Here is a 20,155-nt window from a genome sequence, read left to right on the forward strand (position 1 = left end):
CACAAAAGGTCTAAAAAAGTAGGGAGTATAAGAAATGACGCCACAAAACAATAACACGGGGTTTAAGGACTTTAAGAAACTACATCGGCTACCGCAACGAGGACTTCATCTCAAAATACAGCTTTGCGATGTCTAAAGAATTTCGCAATTATTCCATCTTTTTCTCTTTGTACAATATTTGCAAAATATCCTATAACTGTATTGGTACGAACGATTTTGAAGTAAGGAAAGAAAATGAAAGGTTCAATGTTGTATGTTCACGTTGCCATAATCAAAATTTTAGATTTGTTTGTTTCGCGTTGTTATCTTGCAGAGTACGGAAAAGCAAAGACAGTGTACAAAAAGACGTCCCGACCCATTTTTCATCTCTAAACCAATAGGGAAGATATCGTTAACGTCACCTATTGTCATTTATGTGCCAGCCAGAGCCTCATTGGCTGTCGAACGAAAGGATCTTTTGTTCGCGTGATTAGCACATTTGAATAAGAAAAGCAATGTTTCTAAACAGATGTCTTCCCTATAATATTATTGCTTTCTGGCGTTGCCGTAGACGTTCCCGTCGCCGTTTCTTAAACTCCTTCCTAAAGTTTGGTGAAAACAGGAAAATACACGCATCTTAGCAGATATGTTTTTGGCGGTGCAACGAAATGAAATAGTCGCCAAGGGCTTACGATATGCAAATTTATATTAACCATCTAACTATCTGAAAGATGATTACATTACAGTGTTTTTATTTTCACGGAAAGTTTCACGGAAACGTTTTTTTATGAGATTATCCCAGACAAGCCGAACGATATAGAACATGGGCATGTATGTACGGCAACGATTAAATACTGATTTCTTCGAAGAAAATCAGGTAAACAAAAGATAACTTAAAAGTATACCGCAAGAAGTTAAGGGCTTCTGCCTGAGAGACCGGGGTAGACTTGGAAATGAAGGTCGGCCGATTTCGCTTAAAATTGGTACACAAAGTACTTATGTCGACTTATGTAATATGCCAAAGTTTCAGCTTCAACGACTTTTTCTTAGCCGAGTTCTGGATATCAGCCCCTCAGGGGTTCCCAGAGGCTGATTTTCAGTGCAATTTTGGCCACTTTTAAATCTCTCTTTTAGCAACAGGAAATTAATTTCAGGCAAAAACAAAACCATCTTTGTAAAGCCCTATCCTCAGGCTTTTATGGGTGAGAACATTAGCTCATGGAAATTTTTCGCTAGCCTGTGGCTGTTATCACAACTTGGTCATATTTGAAGCATATGGGAAGCAACCGGAAATGGCCTGTTTTTCAGACCAAATATTTTCCATGCCCATGTTTTATATCTTGAGGTCTTAGTATCCCTGCAAAGTTCAGCCCTTAGTTTAGTAATAACAAGAAATAAAATACTAAGGTTGAGGCATTTTACTAAGAAAAAAACTTACGAGAAGATGGCTAACCAGGCCACTTCCGGTTAAAGTTTCAACAAAGCGTGCCTGCAAAAATCAGTCATTTAATTTCGATTATCTTTTTTCCTTCCAAGTTATGGTTAAAAGAGACTCTGAAGTTAATTGTCACCGAAAAGACTTGCCGTTAATAAGAAATTTTTATGTGATTGTTTTAGGACCGATCAGATAGTGGTCCTACAGCGGTTATAAATTTCTTGGAAGAAGTCTTGAAAATTACGGACAATAGAGCCGCTGCGAAAACTCTTTATTTACCTAACAACACATCTCTTGCCGGTAAATCACCATGCAAAATTGCATCTATTTCGTCCAAACTGCAATGTTAAGTTTATCTCCTTTGTGCAACTGGTACAACGTATCAGGTCTGTGGCCCGTAATAATAAAGCGCTAATTAAATCAGGATAAAAGCAAGCTTTGTAGTTCCATTCAGTAGTACTATAACCCACCTGTTTGGGCTTTAATATTTTCTGAAGAAAAAAGAACTTATCGGTCTCTTTAAATGCAACCACAACATCTGTCGTGACACTACTTGAGAATCGTTTTGAACTTGTATGAGAACCTCAATGGCATGATTTGTTTACTGAATATTTATTCATACCCAGTGCCCCAGTGTAAATGGCTCACATATGTTGTAAATGATTGATAAGGACGTCCAACACGGTCCATTTTCGCCGCCAATCCGCTAAATTGCTAGAAGATTACTCACGGGCACTCTTTCCCTTTCTCTATCACTATTTTCCTTTTGTTGCTTTCTCAAACAGCACAGATTCATGGTGGCATCCATACTGCATATATATCCAAAGATAGGACAGGGGTGGAGTGGGTTATCCTTCCGGCAAAGACTACTGTTTTGACAACTTGGGAAATAAAATATTTCAGGTTTCTTGGAGCCCTTAAGGGCGTGGGGGTTTTTTGTGGCACCCGTAGCTGTAGATCACATGAAAAAGTAAGTCTTTATGGACTCACACTGAATTGCTGACCCTTAACTCTGATTTCGGTAATAAAAATCAACCTAGGCGGTAATCGACCTGGAGGGCCATTATGCATGCTGTAGGTGATAAGGTAAGTCGTCACAAGGCCTAGTGCCCGCTCGTACCTGCTGGAGCTTAAATTGGTTACTGCTCTTCTTTCCTGGACAGGATAATAATCACTGGTGTCCATTTATACATCTGGGTGGAGAGAGGCACTGTTAAAGAAAATTGCTTTCCCAAGACGACATGTCAACGCCCTAGTAACCAGGACCGCCCGATCAAGAATCTAGCCCGCTAACGCGCTATGCCAGTTCCTTTTTGTGTAGAATCTGAATGTAATGTGGACTTTAATCTGTCCTAAATCAACAAAATGTATCGGGGAGGAAATAAATGGCCAGCACTTTCAAAAGAAAGTGGACACCTTGCCGGTTGCTTTGTTTATTTGCGAGAAAAGAAACTATCTGCGATCTATTATTCTTTTGAAAGTGCTGGCCATTTATTTCTTCCCCGATATATTTTGTTGATTTAGGACAGATTAAAGTCCACATTACATTCGGATTCTACACAAAAAGGAACTGGCATAGCGCGTTAGCGGGCTGGACTCTGGATCGGGCGGTCCTGGTTACTAGGGCGTTGACATGTCGTCTTGGGAAAGCAATTTTCTTTAACAGTGCCTCTCTCCACCCAGATGTATAAATGGGCACCAGTGATTATTATCCTGTCCAGGAAAGAAGAGCAGTAACCAATTTAAGCTCCAGCAGGTGCGAGCGGGCACTAGGCCTTGTGACGACTTACCTTATCACCTACAGCATGCATAATGGCCCTCCAGGTCGATTACCGCCTAGGTTGCTTCTTATTACCGAAACCAGAGTTAAGGGTCAGCAATTCAGTGTGAGTCCATAAAGACTTACTTTTTCATGTGATCTACAGCTACGGGTGCCATAAAAAACCCCCAAGTTCTTAAGGGCTCCAAGAAAGCTGAAATATTTTATTTCCCAAGTTGTCAAAACAGTAGTCTTTGCCGGAAGGATAACCCACTCCACCCCTGTCCTATCTTTGGATATATATGCAGTATGGATGCCACCATGAATCTGTGCTGTTTGAGAAAGCAACAAAAGGAAAATACTGATAGAGAAAGGGAAAGAGTGCCCGTGAATAATCTTCTAGCAATTTAGCGGATTGGCGGCGAAAATGGACCGTGTTGGACGTCCTTATCAATCATTTACAACATATGTGAGCCATTTACACTGGGGCACTGGGTATGAATAAATATTCAGTAAACAAATCATGCCATTGAGGTTCTCATACAAGTTCAAAACGATTCTCAAGTAGTGTCACGACAGATGTTGTGGTTGCATTTAAAGAGACCGATAAGTTCTTTTTTCTTCAGAAAATATTAAAGCCCAAACAGGTGGGTTATAGTACTACTGAATGGAACTACAAAGCTTGCTTTTATCCTGATTTAATTAGCGCTTTATTATTACGGGCCACAGACCTGATACGTTGTACCAGTTGCACAAAGGAGATAAACTTAACATTGCAGTTTGGACGAAGAAGATGCAATTTTGCATGGTGATTTACCGGCAAGAGATGTGTTGTTAGGTAAATAAAGAGTTTTCGCAGCGGCTCTATTGTCCGTAATTTTCAAGACTTCTTCCAAGAAATTTATAACCGCTGTCGGACCACTATCTGATCTGTCCTAAAACAATCACATAAAAATTTCTTATTAACGGCAAGTCTTTTCGGTGACAATTAACTTCAGAGTCTCTTTTTACCATAACTTGGAAGGAAAAAAAATAATCCAAATTAAATGGCTGATTTTTGCAGGCACGCTTTGTTGAACTTTAACCGGAAGTGGCCTGGTTAGCCATCTTCTCGTAAGTTTTTTTCTTAGTAAAATGCCTCAACCTTAGTATTTATTTCTTGTTATTACTAAACTAAGGGCTGAACTTTGCAGGGATACTAAGACCTCAAGATATAAAACATGGGCATGGAAAATATTTGGTCTGAAAAACAGGCCATTTCCGGTTGCTTCCCATATGCTTCAAATATGACCAAGTTGTGATAACAGCCACAGGCTAGCGAAAAATTTCCATGAGCTAATGTTCTCACCCATGAAAGCCTGAGGATAGGGCTTTACAAAGATGGTTTGGTTTTTGCCTGAAATTAATTTTCTGTTGCTAAAAGAGAGATTTAAAAGTGGCCAAAATTGCACTGAAAATCAGCCTCTGGGGACCCCTGAGGGGCTGATATCCAGAACTCGGCTAAGAAAAAGTCGTTAATGCTGAAACTTTGGCATATTACATAAGTCGACATAAGTACTTTGTGTACCAATTTCAAGCGAAATCGGCCGATCTTCATTTCCAAGTCTGCCCCGCTCTCTCAGGCAGAAGCTCTTAAGGTGGCTGGAACCAGTTTCACCACCTTTAGAGACCTTCTTATTATATGGGTTATAGCTACTATACTGTATCACGTAACAGCAATGTTATGGTACCATATGAAACACCAATTATTGCTTAACAAAATGCGCTCACAATTTTGACGTAATAGGTTACCATGGCAACATGAAAGCTCTCCAAAAACACCCTATATTTCGTCTTTACTTGCTTATATCTTAATAATGAACTAGGTGACCCCCATTTTTTATTGTAAAATAGTAATTAGCAATTTGAGATAGGACTATCTGCAAAGTTAAAAAAAATTCTTGGGAGCCAATTCAGAGCTACCTTAAATTTTCGAAAAATTAAGGTAGCTCTGAATTGGCTCCCAAGAATTTTTTTAAACTTTGCTGATAGTTCTATCTCAAGATGCTAATTACTATTCTACAATAAAAAATGGGGGTCACCGAGTTCATTATTAGGATATAAGCAAGTAAAGACGAAATATAGGGTGTTTTTGAAGAGCTTTCATGTTGCCATGGTAACCTATTACGTCAAAATAGTGAGCGCATTTTGTTAAGTAATAATTGGTGTTTGATATGGTACCATAACATTTCTTTTACGTGATACAGTTTTGTAGTGACAACCCTTCTAATTAAAAGGTCCTTAAAAGTAGTGAAACTGGTTCCAGCCACCTTAAGTACAAACTAATTACATGTATTCAAGAGACGTACTATATCGCTAACATAATAGCTCACAGATGACGTCAAATTCATGTGTGACTGGACAAGTAAAAAACGCCATACCTATAAATTTTGCACGATCGTCACCAAAATTAAGTATTTGCCAGTCAAAACCAGCAAGACACTCACCTTAACAAATCGGAAGTCGAAACAAATATGAGTAGTTTGCCAAAATGGGCAGGCCGCTACAATGGGCAGTAAATGTGAGACCAACTTAGCTGAAATGGACAAGCGCTGGCTGTTCGAAAGATTTCGAAAGATAAATCACCAAACCGAGGTATAAGGAAGCAACTGAAGACAATCCTTGACAATAAACAGTTGTTGTAAAAAGCCTGAATTGAACCCATTTCTGCCGCTTGTCGGGCGTACCTCGTCTTTTTGTTTCTATAAAATAGTAATAATCATGATTGTATAGCGATATTCTTGTTTACAAACATTGGCGTCACATTTCTCTTGGTATTGAAATTTGCCAACTACAGAACAAAAGAAGTTATTGTTTTAACAGCCAATTAGCTTCTGGTTGGCATATTAATAACAATGGGTGACGTAATGAGAAACATCTCTTTTAGTCAATTACTTCTTGTTTCAGTTGGTAGGAGTCGTCAGGTTTAAATGTTGCCATTGACAACATCATCACTGGATTAGCTCCCTAATTGACCAACACGACACAGGCTCGGGTGATACAACTCACACAAGTTTAATTTGTTGCTTTACAGATCTGTCCAGATGGCAAAATCCAACTAAATGTCGAATGGCGCTGGTGGTGGCCTCAGAAATTTGGTGCTTATCGATGGTTTGACAACACTGCAATAATGGCTCCATTTTGGGCTATTATCGATGATTTCGCCTTTCGGGACGACTACTCACACGTCTATTACCAAGTTTACCAGCGAACACTCCAGAGCACAAACGAAGACGCTAAAGATAAAATCCTGACGCTAGCCTCTAAACATGTGCAACTTTACGACAAAAGTGGAGGGTTTTCAGAATTTCAAGCCAATTGGGTCCTTGTTGTGACATGGGAGAATCTCTGCCCTTATCCGTCTGGAAACTCTTGCACTAGGGTAAGAGATTTTCATGACTGTTCATGTGGGCTAAAAGAATTCTACAAATACATCTAATAAGAGCAGACCTGGACAAAATAGTCCTAAAGAATAACCCCGGCTTATCACAGTTTCGTAGGATAACTCGCAAATAACCAGTACACCAAACGACAGTGCCATTTGATTTATGTCTGCGAAGAAAATGCTCTGGCATGCGACATTGGGGTAGGGGGAGGGGGGAAGTGTACACATATGCGTTTCTGTTGGTGTGAGGTACTTGATCAAGATATTCGTTGTACACCAGCAAATCCTGCATGGCATGGTCTTTTGAACATCAAAATTAAAGCAATGTTAACTCAATGGTAAACATGTCTGTAAAAATTACTTTTAGAAAATATGACCGTTATAAATTTATTACTATATCCTATAAACTATATCATTCTCTAGCCACAACCAAAATATGCAAAGCTAATGTTTTAAAATTCTTAGCCGCAGTTTGTATGGAAAACATTGCTTGATCCAAACACTGTTCGAGCCTCGTGAATTCTTGTTCTTCGATTCAGACTACAGACTTACCTGGACGGACTTTATTAAGCAAGTTTTTGTTCTAAGTATTTTCCTGATTTATGTGTTAAGTTCGGCTCATGAAACATTCCACGTTTAAATCAAAATTCATTCTTTTTGGTCCTGCAGACGAGATTCTCGACTATATATAAAGTGCAAATAAAAGCTGAACCATGCAGACACCATACTTAATGTGCTTAATTATTCAGGTTTTCAGGTTTGGAAGACATGGTTTTACAGTGCAACGCGCCTTACTGTGGCCACTCAACAAACTTTCACATTTGACAATTACGTGTAAATACGTCAACTCAACAACCCATGCAACGGTTTTCAACTTACAACTGTGCGAACTTTGCGAGGAGGCGTGACTGTCAATCAAATTCGCACACCCATATTGGCGGATAATTTGTAAAAAACTTTTTTAGGTGGCCACAGTAAGGTGCGTCGCACAACGAATCCAACCCAATTCTCGTTCTCCCTACGGGTTTTTCAGCATAAGTTATGACCAATATCAAATCATCCTAAATATTTCACACACTTACTTCTTTTTAACTTCTTTCTATTATCGACAGAGCAACACCTTTCAAACTGTCATTATTACAGATCAAATAAATACATTTTTAATGTACAACTATCCTGGAGGTGGAATACAGTGGGTCGTTCCGTATGGTCAGTGTGTATCAAAGTAAGTCTCTCTTTTACCGAATTTATGTCTGAAAGGTTGCATCTCTGTGGTTATAAAACGGTGGCAACTCTGCTTTGGTCTAACTCCCGTCCTGTTCAGGGGACACCTCCTTTCAATGAAAACGGGCTTGGTTTCCAGAAATATCCATCCTTTGTCAAAATGTTGAGTGAGGATCTCCCCCCCAAAAAAAGGAAACCAAATGACATGAGTGACAGCTGCCATCAAGTCTACGATGCAATTGGGTCAGTATCGCTCTTCTCGTCGTTTCTGCCGGAATTTCAGTCAATGCTTTGACTTGAATTGTGTTAATTGTTAATTTCAGTTTACAGTATCCCCAATTAGTGCTCCAACGCTAGAACGACTAGACACTTAAATAAAGTTCCTTTCCTTTCCTATTGCCACGTCATAGCTTCGTTTGCATGCACAAGAACAAAGATGGCGGCTTTCGATGTTTAAGGCATATGAAGCCCAAATGAGTAGTCAAATATAACAATACAGGCAAAGAACTTTCGATTCTGAGAAACTTTTCCTAGGCCACACTTTCCCTTTAAACATTTTTTTAGAAACTTATTTTTTTAAGTAGACCATAGGAAGAATCATCATTTCATGAACTATCCCTTGAGTGTGTAAAGTCCTCGTCGGAATGAATATGGTTTCGAAGTCACGGAACTCATCTCTTAAAAACACGAACTAATAAAAGAAAGAAAAGAAAATCTTGCAAGGTCTTTAAACCGTGCTAAAAAACCTGAACTTCTCACATCAGCTACTTTTCCTATTAGGGACGACGACACTTGCAGTTATTGGTCTGGCTGGTATGGTAAACCTACCGCTGGTTGGAATGCGGGTGATTATGAACGCCATTACTTCAACATGGAGGGGTAAGGAAATAATTTCGTCTGCAACCTTCTCTTCCTGTAGTCGGTTTCACATCAGCTAGTTTTTCGTATGATAACGGCATTTGTTCTTGTCGACCAAAACGAGAAGGCCAGAATTTTGCTAGAATGCGGAATATCTTGAATAGAGTTTCTTCACTAAGAAGACAAATGCTCTTCTTTCTCGCTTTTCCCTTCGTGAGACTTCTTTCAACAGTGAACAGCGAAAACTACTTAAAACATGGGTGTACTAAGCACTTGCTAAATTACTCTAAACAACCGGCCCAAGACCTTTTAGGGGGAACCAGGGATGCTTTTATCTCAAGCGCTTCCACACGCTGTTCTAAGATCTTCGGAGTGCTTTTAAAGCTTTGAGGGTTCATTTTAGACTGCGCTATAAAATGTTTTATCTGTTCGGTTATTCTAGGGGAACTTGAAACTTTTCTAATTTATTAGGGCATTTTTGTCTACTACACGAAAACCTTAGGTATTGTATCCTTTCCAAAACTCATAGCTGGCCTTTTTTAGGTACACACAAGAAGACTTTCATCAATCAGAAAGAAAGAGGCATTACATTTTTCAGATCACGAAAGTTCGATGTAAAAATTCTCTAAGGAAAATCCTAGGTGATTTAAGGCCTTCCGAACAAATAATTTAACCAAACGTTCCGTTGGGTGCCCCTGACATTAGAGAAGCCAAAAGAAAAGTTCATACTTGAACAAATGCGTGAAAGGACGGGCATGCAAATCACGATAAATTTTAAGTTTCTGTTTTCCAGAATAACTTAGGTCAACAAAAGTATGCATTGACGTGAATATAAAGGGGCTTAGAAACCACTTCGACTTCTTTCTTTCGGCGAGAAATCACGTGGACAAAAAAACTGTCACTTCTTTCAAGACTTACCAGTAGTCCAGCAGTCTCGTTTCTCGGGAATACATTTGTCGCATAGCATGTGCGAAAAATGGCAAAATGATACAGACAATGAATCAATTTCCTTTCTTTCTTCAAGGTCCTTCAAGTATTTTGTTGCCTGTAGACTGGGGAAAAAGCCAAACCGTTTTCAGATGCCAACCTAGTTAAAACTAAACATCTTTTTAGGCCTAATTAGTCTTAAGGTTGGCATTGGTACCTTAAAGGTTTGGGCTGTTCCGCGGTCTCCATTCTATACTCACCACCAATGCCACCGAGGCGGTAAAGGCATCCAGGGATCAGAAACTTAGTATGATAAATCGATTCAGATAAAGACGTCGCGCTAATTTTCAACTTTCCTCTACCTTTAATTCGCGCCATCCATTAAAAAAATTCGGCGAAGTCAAGTCGCTGAGGTCTATCAAGAGAAACTTTGGCAATCAACGAAACCTAAATTTGGTTTTCAAAAAACCCGGCAAGTAGTCTCCTTTCACGGCTCCGGTGATATCGATATTCTAGAAACAGCTCTACTAATTCTTTCGTTTACAAAACAATCAGTATCTGCTCTGTAATAATAACTGCTTAAAAGTTGCGGTTTTGTGAACCCTCTGTTCGCTCTCGACGTTAGTCTTTTCTTTCATTGCTCTATTTTGATTTATTTCCCATTTGCCTACTAATGTTTTTTTTTTGTTTGTCCGTTTTCTCTTTTCTTTTCTGTCTGTGTGTATGCAAATAGGTCTGGTACTTTGCTTGGTATGTTGGCACTTGACGAAAAAAAAGGAAACACTGATGTTATGGGAAGACATTTCTGGAGAGTCGAGAACGTCGATCCTACATCCCAAAAGTGCAGGACTTGGGCTAATGAGCAACGCTTAATGAACATATATTACTACATCGTTCTATTTCAAAGTGATAGGAACTTCGCTTGTCCATGTACGCTATTTCAGGCATGGTTCGATGTGAGATTCTTTTGGAATTGGTGGGAAAATCCTTGGCCCGATTATTGCTTCAAATCCCGACGATCAACGTGGGTATTAAGATACGTGCCCAGAAAAGGTTACGTTTTTATCTTGCTGAAACAATTGTGTTGCTACTCTATTGACTGGGATGTCAGCTTTGGTTCGCTGAAGGTTGGAGAGCCAGACGGAGGTCACGTTGAAGCACAATTCTATGGTTATTTCTGGTGGTATTATTCGTGGCCTGGCAAGCTGGTGACTGACCAGGAAGCCTACAAATCTTGCTGTGTTGACACACCTGATCTTTGTAGTACCGTCTTCTACCGTTATCGTCCGTCACACGACTGCAGTGGTTACTTCTTTCTTCCAAGACGTAAGTGCTGCAAAAAGAAAAAGTTGATTGACTGATTGATTGATTGATTGATTGATTGATTGATTGATTGATTCATTGATTGATCGATTGATCTCTTTTATTATCTAGGTTGGTTTTGTTGTGATCCTCATTTCAAGACTTTGGATGGGGGGAATTACACATTCAATGGTCTTGGCGAGTATGTAATGGTCGATGGGCAAGATGGCAAATTCCAGCTACAGGCCAGAACAGGATTTGCCCAGGGAAACTCCACAACTGCTACCATTTTCATTGCAGGCGCGGCAAAAGAAGAAAACACAAGCACTGTTGAAGTCAGGGTAAAGCCAAGAGGTAACAGTCAGGGCCTACTTTTATCAGTAGCACTCTGAAATCGTCCCTGCAGCGAAAATAAACTACTTCAAGGTTGCTTGAGTTTTGGCTCAAAGGTTTCTCGTCCCGCCTCCTTCATTTACGGATCATCTTAGTCTCTTTTTCAAAGTCCCGCCAAAAGCGAAATCAGGGGCACCCAACTACCGATGTCTCAAAATTTGTCAGAATTACCTGAAATGGTTCCCACGATGTTTAAGGGCTCGTTTAGTGAGTTTATACCTGCCGTTTAATTAATATTTATGAATTCGGATGTTCAAAGGGAACTTCAGGTCTGTAGAAATTTCTAAGGAGCTTTGTTACCTTGTCCAAAAGTTCTAGCAATCATGACGGATACTATCAAAAATTTTACATTACGTAGTCGTTCTTTTTCTGCCCGCGTAAAGTACGATTCTCAAACAAACTCTGCCGAAAATAATAGAAGTGAGAAATTTCAATACTCACGCTATTTCCAATATCACAGTTGACTCTTGCTCACGTCAGTAAAATTCTAGAGTTCCCCAATGTGGTTTCGAAATTTCTACGCACTCTTCAGACTCTTCACTACTTCTCCGAAATTCCTACGAAATATGTTCAGACAAAATGTCCATAATCTTAGGGCGCCTCAAAGTCCGAGTTCGAATATTCCAAAATTCTAACCCACCTTCCTTCCGGACAGATACTTACCGAGATCACTCGTTGGGTGCCCCTAGGAAATCGAAAAGAAGTTCAAATCAGTTTCAGCACGTGCGTCAAACTGTACTATTTAAAAGGATTAAATCTACCCAACTGTTTCATGTAACGGCAAAGTTATGGTACCATATGAAACACTAATAATTGCTTAACAAGATGCACTCATTGATATGACGTAAATGGTCACCATGGCAACAAAAAAGCCATCTGAAAACTATATTTTGACTTTAAACGCTTATCTATTAACAACGACATGGTCGCTCTTATTCCACTCCAGAAACTGTTATCACTTTTCAGCTAAAACTCTCTGGCTATAACTCTACATGATATATGTAGTTGAAGTGAGAGCCATGGACGAAAGAGAAATAATTCTCGTCCTTCCATTGAGACATTCCCTCCAAATTGTTCAAGCTGGTTTGAGCCACCTTTAAGTACTGGGGAATTTTGCAAGAATCACTAATAGGCGCTCTACTGCATGGTCGAGTGCTTCTCCACTTTTTTTCATTCAATCTCATATCATCTAAATCTTACAGTACATAGCCTTCTTTACACAGTCAATAATAACACAGAACATATAACGGTTTTGAAGCTTTTCATTTTCTTGTTACCTCTACTGCTATAGGTGGCTTAAGCATTCTTCTTGAAGGCGAAATTTACAAAGGCTACAACAATCTAACAAACCGGAGTGTTAGCGTTGGAGGAAATATCAGCTTCTCCAAACCCGAAGAAAACTGTCTTGAAGTTTCTTTCCCGTCAGCATCAAATGTTAAGTTTTGTGAGAAGAAACAATCGATGCTTTTTGTCGTCACCCTCGCGATTGATTACAAAAATGCCACCAAAGGGTTGCTGGGAACTTGGAATGATAACCCAGATGACGACTTCGCATTGCCTGATGGGTCGGTGCTGCAACCCTCTTTAACAGCAAGAGCTATTCACTTTGAGTTTGGTGTTAAGTGTAAGTATGTTTACAAATTTTGTCACTGAAATCTAGCATGCCAGTAATTTTCCAACAAGGCATTGTAAAGCGTCAATGAACTGCTCCAATGTGACCCGGGTTCGATTCCCACACTCGGTGTTATATGTGGGTTGAATTTATTGGCTCTGTACTCTGCACCGAGAGGTTTTCTTCCGGGTACTCCGGTGCCCCCCCCCCCCCCCCCCTCACTCAAAAACCAACATTTGATTTGCGTTGATTTGTTGATTTTCAGTTATTTTCAGTTTACAATGTCCCCAATTAGCGCTCTAGCGCTAAAACGTCTAGACACTTAAATAAAGTTCCTTTGAACCGCGGGTAGCTTCTTTCCTCTTCTTCGCTACTGTTATGCCTCGCATTGCAAGAGGCCTTAACCTATACACAACGCAAGCTAGTAGTGACAGAGATCTGGACCCAATAAAGAAGAAGAAGAAGAGAGAGTCTTCGTTTGTCTAAAACTCGCGTGATGTTTGCATTTTCGCTCACGCATTGGATCAGTAGATAAAAGGGCGACTGCTCACGGTGTCCATATCGTGTTAGATTTCATCTTTCTTGTCAATCCTTTCTGTTATGATTGTAAACCAATGCTCAAAGTTCCGGTTCCTGTTGGCCCATTAGCCCTGGCACGAAAGATTGTCTTTTTTTTTTGGCCGCCATATTGTTTTGCGATTAAAACACGTTAACATTTTTAGCAGATTCTTGTGCGGGAATCATTGCGGGCATCAATGCACGGACACATGTTAAACGAGCTCCTGAGCGCTCGTACGTTGTTCCATGGGAAAACAATTTCCATTTCCATTTCCATTTCCATTTCCATAAACAAAATTCGATTTCCTTTTCCAAAATGAATGTACAAATACGTGTGGTCCTCCCCTAGTTCAGTAATGACACGTTACAGATGATAAGGGAACAGACGAGCGCGGATCCCGTGCTCATTGCATTTAAAGTGATTCACACAGGGTGGCCCAGAAGCATCCAACAGTTATTAGAACCCCTAAAGCGTTACTGGTGTTTCCGCGATGAACTAACCACAGAAGATGGGATAATCTTGAAATCCCACCGAATTGTTATCCCCAGCACTCTAGAGAAAGAAATCTTGTCGAAACTCCATGCGCCACACCTAGGACCTGAGAAGACCAAGCTAAGAGCAAGAACATCCATTTACTGGAGAGGCCTATACAAGGACAATAAAGCATGGAGCACATGTGAAGAACTGCTCAGGAGACAAAAAAGACAAAAAGTTAAGAGTTCCTCATTCTCACAGAAGTACCACCCAGAGCTTGGCACACAGTTGTTGAGGATCTTTTAACTTACCAACCGGGCAAAGCAACAGTCACAGAGTAGTCAAAGTAATGAACCAAATTTTCGGCGATCAAGGAACTCAAAAATCTTAAGAACTGGCAATGGTCCTCATTCAGTGGCCAAGAATTCCAAGACTTCGCACGAGAATTTTGCCTCCAGCACTTGACAAGGTCTCCACATTACCCAAAGAGTACTGGATTTCTTGAAAGCAAGTAAAATCAGTCAAATAAACCCTCCGAAAGTCACAAATGAGCAAGACAGACCCGACATGTCTCTCCTGTGTCTCAGAGCTCACAGAGCACACATACGAGAGACCCACAACGACAAGACACTTTATCCAGACATCAGAGGACGCCCCCTTACTTGCGCTACCCCTATTGTTCTATAAACGTCTGTTTCTAATAATCAGTGTAGTCAAGGCCTATCTTCTTCAGACTCTAACCTTCTGAGTCCTGAACGTGGTCCTCCAGCCAGCGACTAGCAACTACTTCAGAAGTCCCTTACCATACCCGTAGTGGCAGAGGGGTTAACCCTCCTGAGAGGCTTGACCTATAACGTCTGACTCAAACCAAGCAAGTATTTAAAAGGAACGCTCACAAACATCCCTTTTAGTTTCGTTATTATTCATCAAGTTTAATGTAGACAATTTTACCCATTTCTTAACAAAAGATTCCGTCATGTATTTTAACTGGGTGTTGCAGTTATTCAGTTTTCCCTTTATATACGGCAGGGCATACACGATTGTACGTACCTGTCACCACATAGCTTTAGGAAAATGGAGAATGTTGCGATTGTAAATCATGGCTCAAAGTTCCGGTTCCTGTTGGCCTATTAGGCCTGGCACGAAAAATCGTCTTTGCCTTTGGCCGCCATATTGTTTTGTGATTAAAACACGTTAACATTCTAGCAGTCTCTTGTGCCGAAATCATTGCACTTTCCATCGAAAGTCAGATTTACATTCTTCTTTTGTCCTTTCGTTTTATTTCAGTTAAGAGTACTTATTAAAGACGAGGTTGTTTCATTTTCATACTGTCATACATAGTGGGTTTATAGGTATCTTCACTCCATGATCGTTCTCGGATCTGACCCTAAAATGCCAGGGCCATGGCTATAAGTCATGGCTGATTTTGAGGATATGATGCGAAAACTCCATCTTGAGATATTTTCTGTTTGTCACCTTTCTTCTTTAGGGCAAATAAACGAATCCCAGTCTTTATTCACTTATGAACGAAATGAAAGTGTCAGTACCTTTGCTACACCCGACTTTGTGCCTATGTTTGCTGACAACATAACATGGCAGAATGACAGCATAAGGTTGGCGGCTGAAGCACAGTGTGGAGATGATCATGACTGTTTATTTGACGTGGCATCTACAAATGACCTATCCGTTGGCGTAATAACCAAGGATATCAACGTTCAGCTTGTCAATGAGACAAATTCTTTAGGTAAGTCAAGTTGATTACTTTATCAAGAAGGACTCCAACCGAGGTTTCGGAGCTCGCAATCAGTATCCGCTGTTTCCTATGCTCCGACGACTTTTCCTTGCGACGTTCTTGTTTTAAAAAGATGCTAATGGTACTGGTAACCGATTCCTATGGTTCTTTCTTAAAACGTGTAGCATGAAGCAGAAGCACGTACTCTGATGGAGACAATTTTCAAAGTCCAATGGGTTTTTTTTTCTCCTATCTGTCAATTAATTAGTTTTAATTTAATTTTCTCTTTGCGGTATTATTATTGTTCTTCCAACAATAACAACTTCGACTCCTTTCTTGGGGAAAGGAGGGTGGGGTCGCGATTGTGCAGCTTATGCGTAAGATTTCTTTGCCTTGTAGAGACACTTTTCAGAGAAGACATCCCAACTTGGATTCAAACTCGGTATCTTATGATTCAAAGCAATCGCAATGATCACTACACCACGGAAGACAACGTGACAAATTACCGGGAGAATGTGTATTAAAAAATTGTGTGCGGGACCGAAAACGAGTTTTTGTGCTTTCGTTGCACGGCATTGAACTGGATATTGACCAAGATACTGAACATAAAAAGCGCTGAAAAACTGGAGTTTTTTATAGGGAATTGGCTAAAAAAAACCTTCGAACAAGGTGTAGGCTACCCGTAGCCTGTTGTTATTATTAATAACCGGAGATATGGCTGCTCACGCTCCCGTTTTTATGGCCTAGTTTTACAAGGTTGCTCTAGGATAGGTGCTCATCAACGCACACAAACGATAGTGAGGGTGACTCTTTCTGAGTCCTAGAGTGCCGAAGTAAGCCTACCTGCCTTGCTATTGGCCGCCGAAAACGCGGTCTCTACCATCTCGTAGCTTTTTATCACGTTATTATGATCGCGCTTAAGAGCATTGCGTTATCCCGTGTTTCCTGGTAATCCCCCGAGCAAGATTTTGCTTTGTAAGACGACATACATTCCCCTCGAAAAACCAATTTTGATGTCACAGCGCATAGTTTTGAAATTTCATCTTACCAGGAGACAAAAACATGAAGAAAAAAAAACAGTTGACCTGCGATGACTTTGTTATTTTATGATGATTATAGTTATTTTTATTTTTATTTTTATTATCGTGATTATTATTATTTTACTTTACAGAAAATTTCCCACCAAAAATAGTCGATGTCCCAACTGCAATAAATGTCACATTTAACAGGACTATCAAGTTGGTTGTCAAAGCAGAAGACAATGACACCATTGCGTTCAGAGTAATAAACAAACCTGAAAATGCTACAGAGAATCAAATTGGAAATGTGCTTCATTTTACCTGGCACGTTACATCAACAAGAAAGGTATGCTTCGCAAAGAAAGAACTTTATTTCCATAATAAATTGAACATAACTGGCTTTATGTTTCGTGAAACAAGTTAGAGTCTGGGCACTCATGTCATTGGGGTCTTTATGAAAAATACAAGCTTAGCAAGCCTCTCTAGATCTCCTTCACTGATATGAGATAAACAGAATTCCTTTCTTTTTCCTCATCATTTATCAAACGAATGAAATATCAAAAATTTCCCAACATAAAAATGTCGCCCAAAGCAACACCATGCCATTAGTGATGGCTGGAGCATCCAGCCACAAAAAGACATCAATCAGAGCAGGGATGGCGCAGTGGTTAGAGCAATCGCCTCCCACCAATGTGGCGCGACTTCGGGTTCCCACATTTGGTGTCATATGTGGGTTGAGCTTGTTGGTTCTCTACTCTTCTCCAAGAGGTTTTTCTCCGCGTACTCCGATTTTCCCCTCTCCTCCCCCTGTAGAGTGTCCCCAATGAATGTCCCAGCGCTAACTGCAGTTGACCCTAAAATAAAGTTCACATGATTATTATTACTCATGATGCATGACCTGCTAATTCCGAGTTCCTCCGAATTAAAATACCAAAAAAAGTATTTCGAAAAACCATCTTTCACATGAGAAAAAGCAAAATGAAAATCCATTTCAACTTCACACGCTCAGAAACCGGAAAATGCTTCAACGTCGCCAAGAACCTTTTCAAACAAACCGAAAAATTTCAAAGCGTCGGCCACAACATTTTCTTGAGAAGTGGAATGGGATAAAAAGTATGAGACTAGTTGTAATGCAACAGGGTTGTTTTGTTTTGTTTTTTGGTTCTTGTTTAGTTCAATTTGTCATTCGTTGCCACTGATGGAATGGGCGCAAGCTCAACTTGGAATCCTACCATTAACATGTGTGCCTGCCTTCACGATGGTCGGTGCGTGATGCCAGAAGAGGGCGATGACCTCAACACTGGCAACAAATTTGTTTACATGGGATGCGCATGCCAGGGAGGGTATACGGGAAGATTCTGTGATAGCGAGATTGACGCCTGTGAATTGAATGGTCAGCCGTGTTACGAAGGAGTAGATTGCATTGATCTTCCACCACCAGCCAATATTAGTGGTTACAAATGTGGACCCTGTCCGAGCGGCCTGACTGGAAACGGAGCACAATGCACGGGTTGGTAGAAATCAACGATAAATCAAAGGTTTTATTGCTTATTTCAGGACACCAAAATGCCAGCCAACTTCAGTTCTTATCCAGACACACTCGCTTTTAAAGGATACAACAGTCAATGCATTCCACACGGTTATCATGCCCTCTGTTCCTCCATCAGCCCCACCCAACCATGTACAACCCTGAGGATTGGATTATTTCCCTTACTTTGCGGTCATCAATGACGGTATTAATTTCTTCAGAGTATAGGTTTTCTCCGAAAATAAGAATTGGTTGGATCCGGCAGTTCGCCCCGCGCCAGCCTCCAAGACAAAACGGCTGTCTACATCTCCCCACACCCTGGTCGGAAGGTCTGGACTTGTCCCGAAAATTACTAAGGGGTGAAAACAGATAAAACTGATGTATGCTTCAAATCTTTTGCAATACTAGTTTTTAATCTTATAAATTAAGAAAAAAAGGGTTCTGGGCAGAATTTGGACATTGAAATGTTTAATAAGTGGAGTTGAGGGTGGTGAATAGCTTGGAGAATGAAGACCGAACGAGTTAATCAAGCCTCAGAGAAACGGCTTCGAAACAAAAATTTCGTTCGATTTTTTAAGACTTTTCTTGATTGAGCACTTTTCCTGTCCAAACAAACTTTAACCTCGTTTCGAGCCAAGTCTCTAACTTGCTTCCTTTAGGACATGAAATCCTGACTTCAGTGAAAATCTCTGCTGTGGATAACATTTTTTTTTTCGCTGAGCATTTTGCGAGATTCCTGAGATAAGGTGTAAGTCAATTTAAAGTAATGTTGTTCGCATTGAATAAACATACTCTTTTATGAGAAATATTGCACAACTCCTAAAATCGAACTAACATCTCTTGCCGTATAACGTTTATTTCCTTAGATATCGATGAATGCAATCAAGAAAGTACATGTGATCAAGTGTGCATAAATACACCGGGTTCTTTTGTGTGTGATTGTCACAATGGATATACGCTGAATAACGATGGAAAAACATGTGCTGGTAATTAATTTAAGGGCCCACTGACGTATTTTTTGGGGTGCGTTGCTAAGGATGTAATGGTTGAGTAACTTGAGAAAATTTGGCATTATTTTGGTCAGTTTCCACTTTTGTAAGCAAAGGACACTAAATATGACGTCATCATGCCACCTCCATGGTCACGTGACCAATAAAAGAAAACTCTAAATTTTTCTCCGTGCTACGCAATTTGGTTATTTAATCGATAGTTTGATAATTTGTATTCGTTTTTGCATCCTGCCAAGCATGGTTTTCTTTTTGTTTTGAAAAATGTTCTTTTTAAAGACACTGAAATAGCCATAACTTTTTCAAAAAAGATGATTTGAAAAAATCAATGCTTAGTTATATTCTGTATTTGGGGGTGAAACGTGCTATGTAAAAATTAATTCAATTTTATGACCGCCGGAAATTTAGCTTTTTCTCAAACAGGAAGTCAGTTCGTTTACGCATGCGCAGTTGATCTGAGAACGAGCGTGAGGAAGGGCGAGGAAAAACCTTCGATGGAAACAACAGTTTGTGCGGTGACTTTTGCTTGTGAGTGGGTTTTCTTGTCAGCTCATGATATGATGACGTCACTTACCGGAAGTAACATTTCGCTTCCTTAGCAACGCGCGAAAAATCCGTCTGCGGGCCCTTAAACAACGATTTACGTTGCGTTACAAATACATACAGCAGTTACTTACGATTCCCGTACTCGTTACATTGAATTCAACAGCTACAGCAATTCCACACACTATTTACTCAACTAGTACCGGTGCGGCATAGGAGAAGGTTTCATGCAATCTTCTTAAGCTACGCTAAAACAGTCTTCCGTGTCCAGGAAATAGCTTACTTAATGGTGAGCAAAATATACACTGGCAAGCAAACTTAAACTAAAAGTGAATATAAATGGCCTACAAGAGGTTCCCATTTTGAGGAGCCACAGTCCC

The 20,155-nt window shown here is 40.1% G+C and overlaps 1 protein-coding gene across 1 annotated transcript in view; it reads left to right on the top strand.

Moving 5' to 3' along the window:
• The window catches only part of LOC138022396 (mucin-like protein), a 52,390-nt gene that overhangs the window by 8,970 nt on the left and 23,265 nt on the right, over positions 1–20,155 (top strand). The window contains exons 3-12 of the mRNA XM_068869523.1: positions 6,247–6,594; positions 7,710–7,822; positions 8,602–8,700; positions 10,340–10,932; positions 11,041–11,262; positions 12,593–12,925; positions 15,436–15,690; positions 16,850–17,043; positions 17,871–18,207; positions 19,092–19,211. Of these exons, the coding sequence (XP_068725624.1) occupies positions 6,247–6,594; positions 7,710–7,822; positions 8,602–8,700; positions 10,340–10,932; positions 11,041–11,262; positions 12,593–12,925; positions 15,436–15,690; positions 16,850–17,043; positions 17,871–18,207; positions 19,092–19,211 (2,614 nt within the window). The remainder of the gene's footprint in view (positions 1–6,246; positions 6,595–7,709; positions 7,823–8,601; positions 8,701–10,339; positions 10,933–11,040; positions 11,263–12,592; positions 12,926–15,435; positions 15,691–16,849; positions 17,044–17,870; positions 18,208–19,091; positions 19,212–20,155) is intronic.

Source organism: Montipora capricornis, chromosome 10, assembly GCF_036669925.1.
Source record: "Montipora capricornis isolate CH-2021 chromosome 10, ASM3666992v2, whole genome shotgun sequence".
In the NCBI taxonomy this organism is placed as follows: domain Eukaryota; kingdom Metazoa; phylum Cnidaria; class Anthozoa; order Scleractinia; family Acroporidae; genus Montipora; species Montipora capricornis.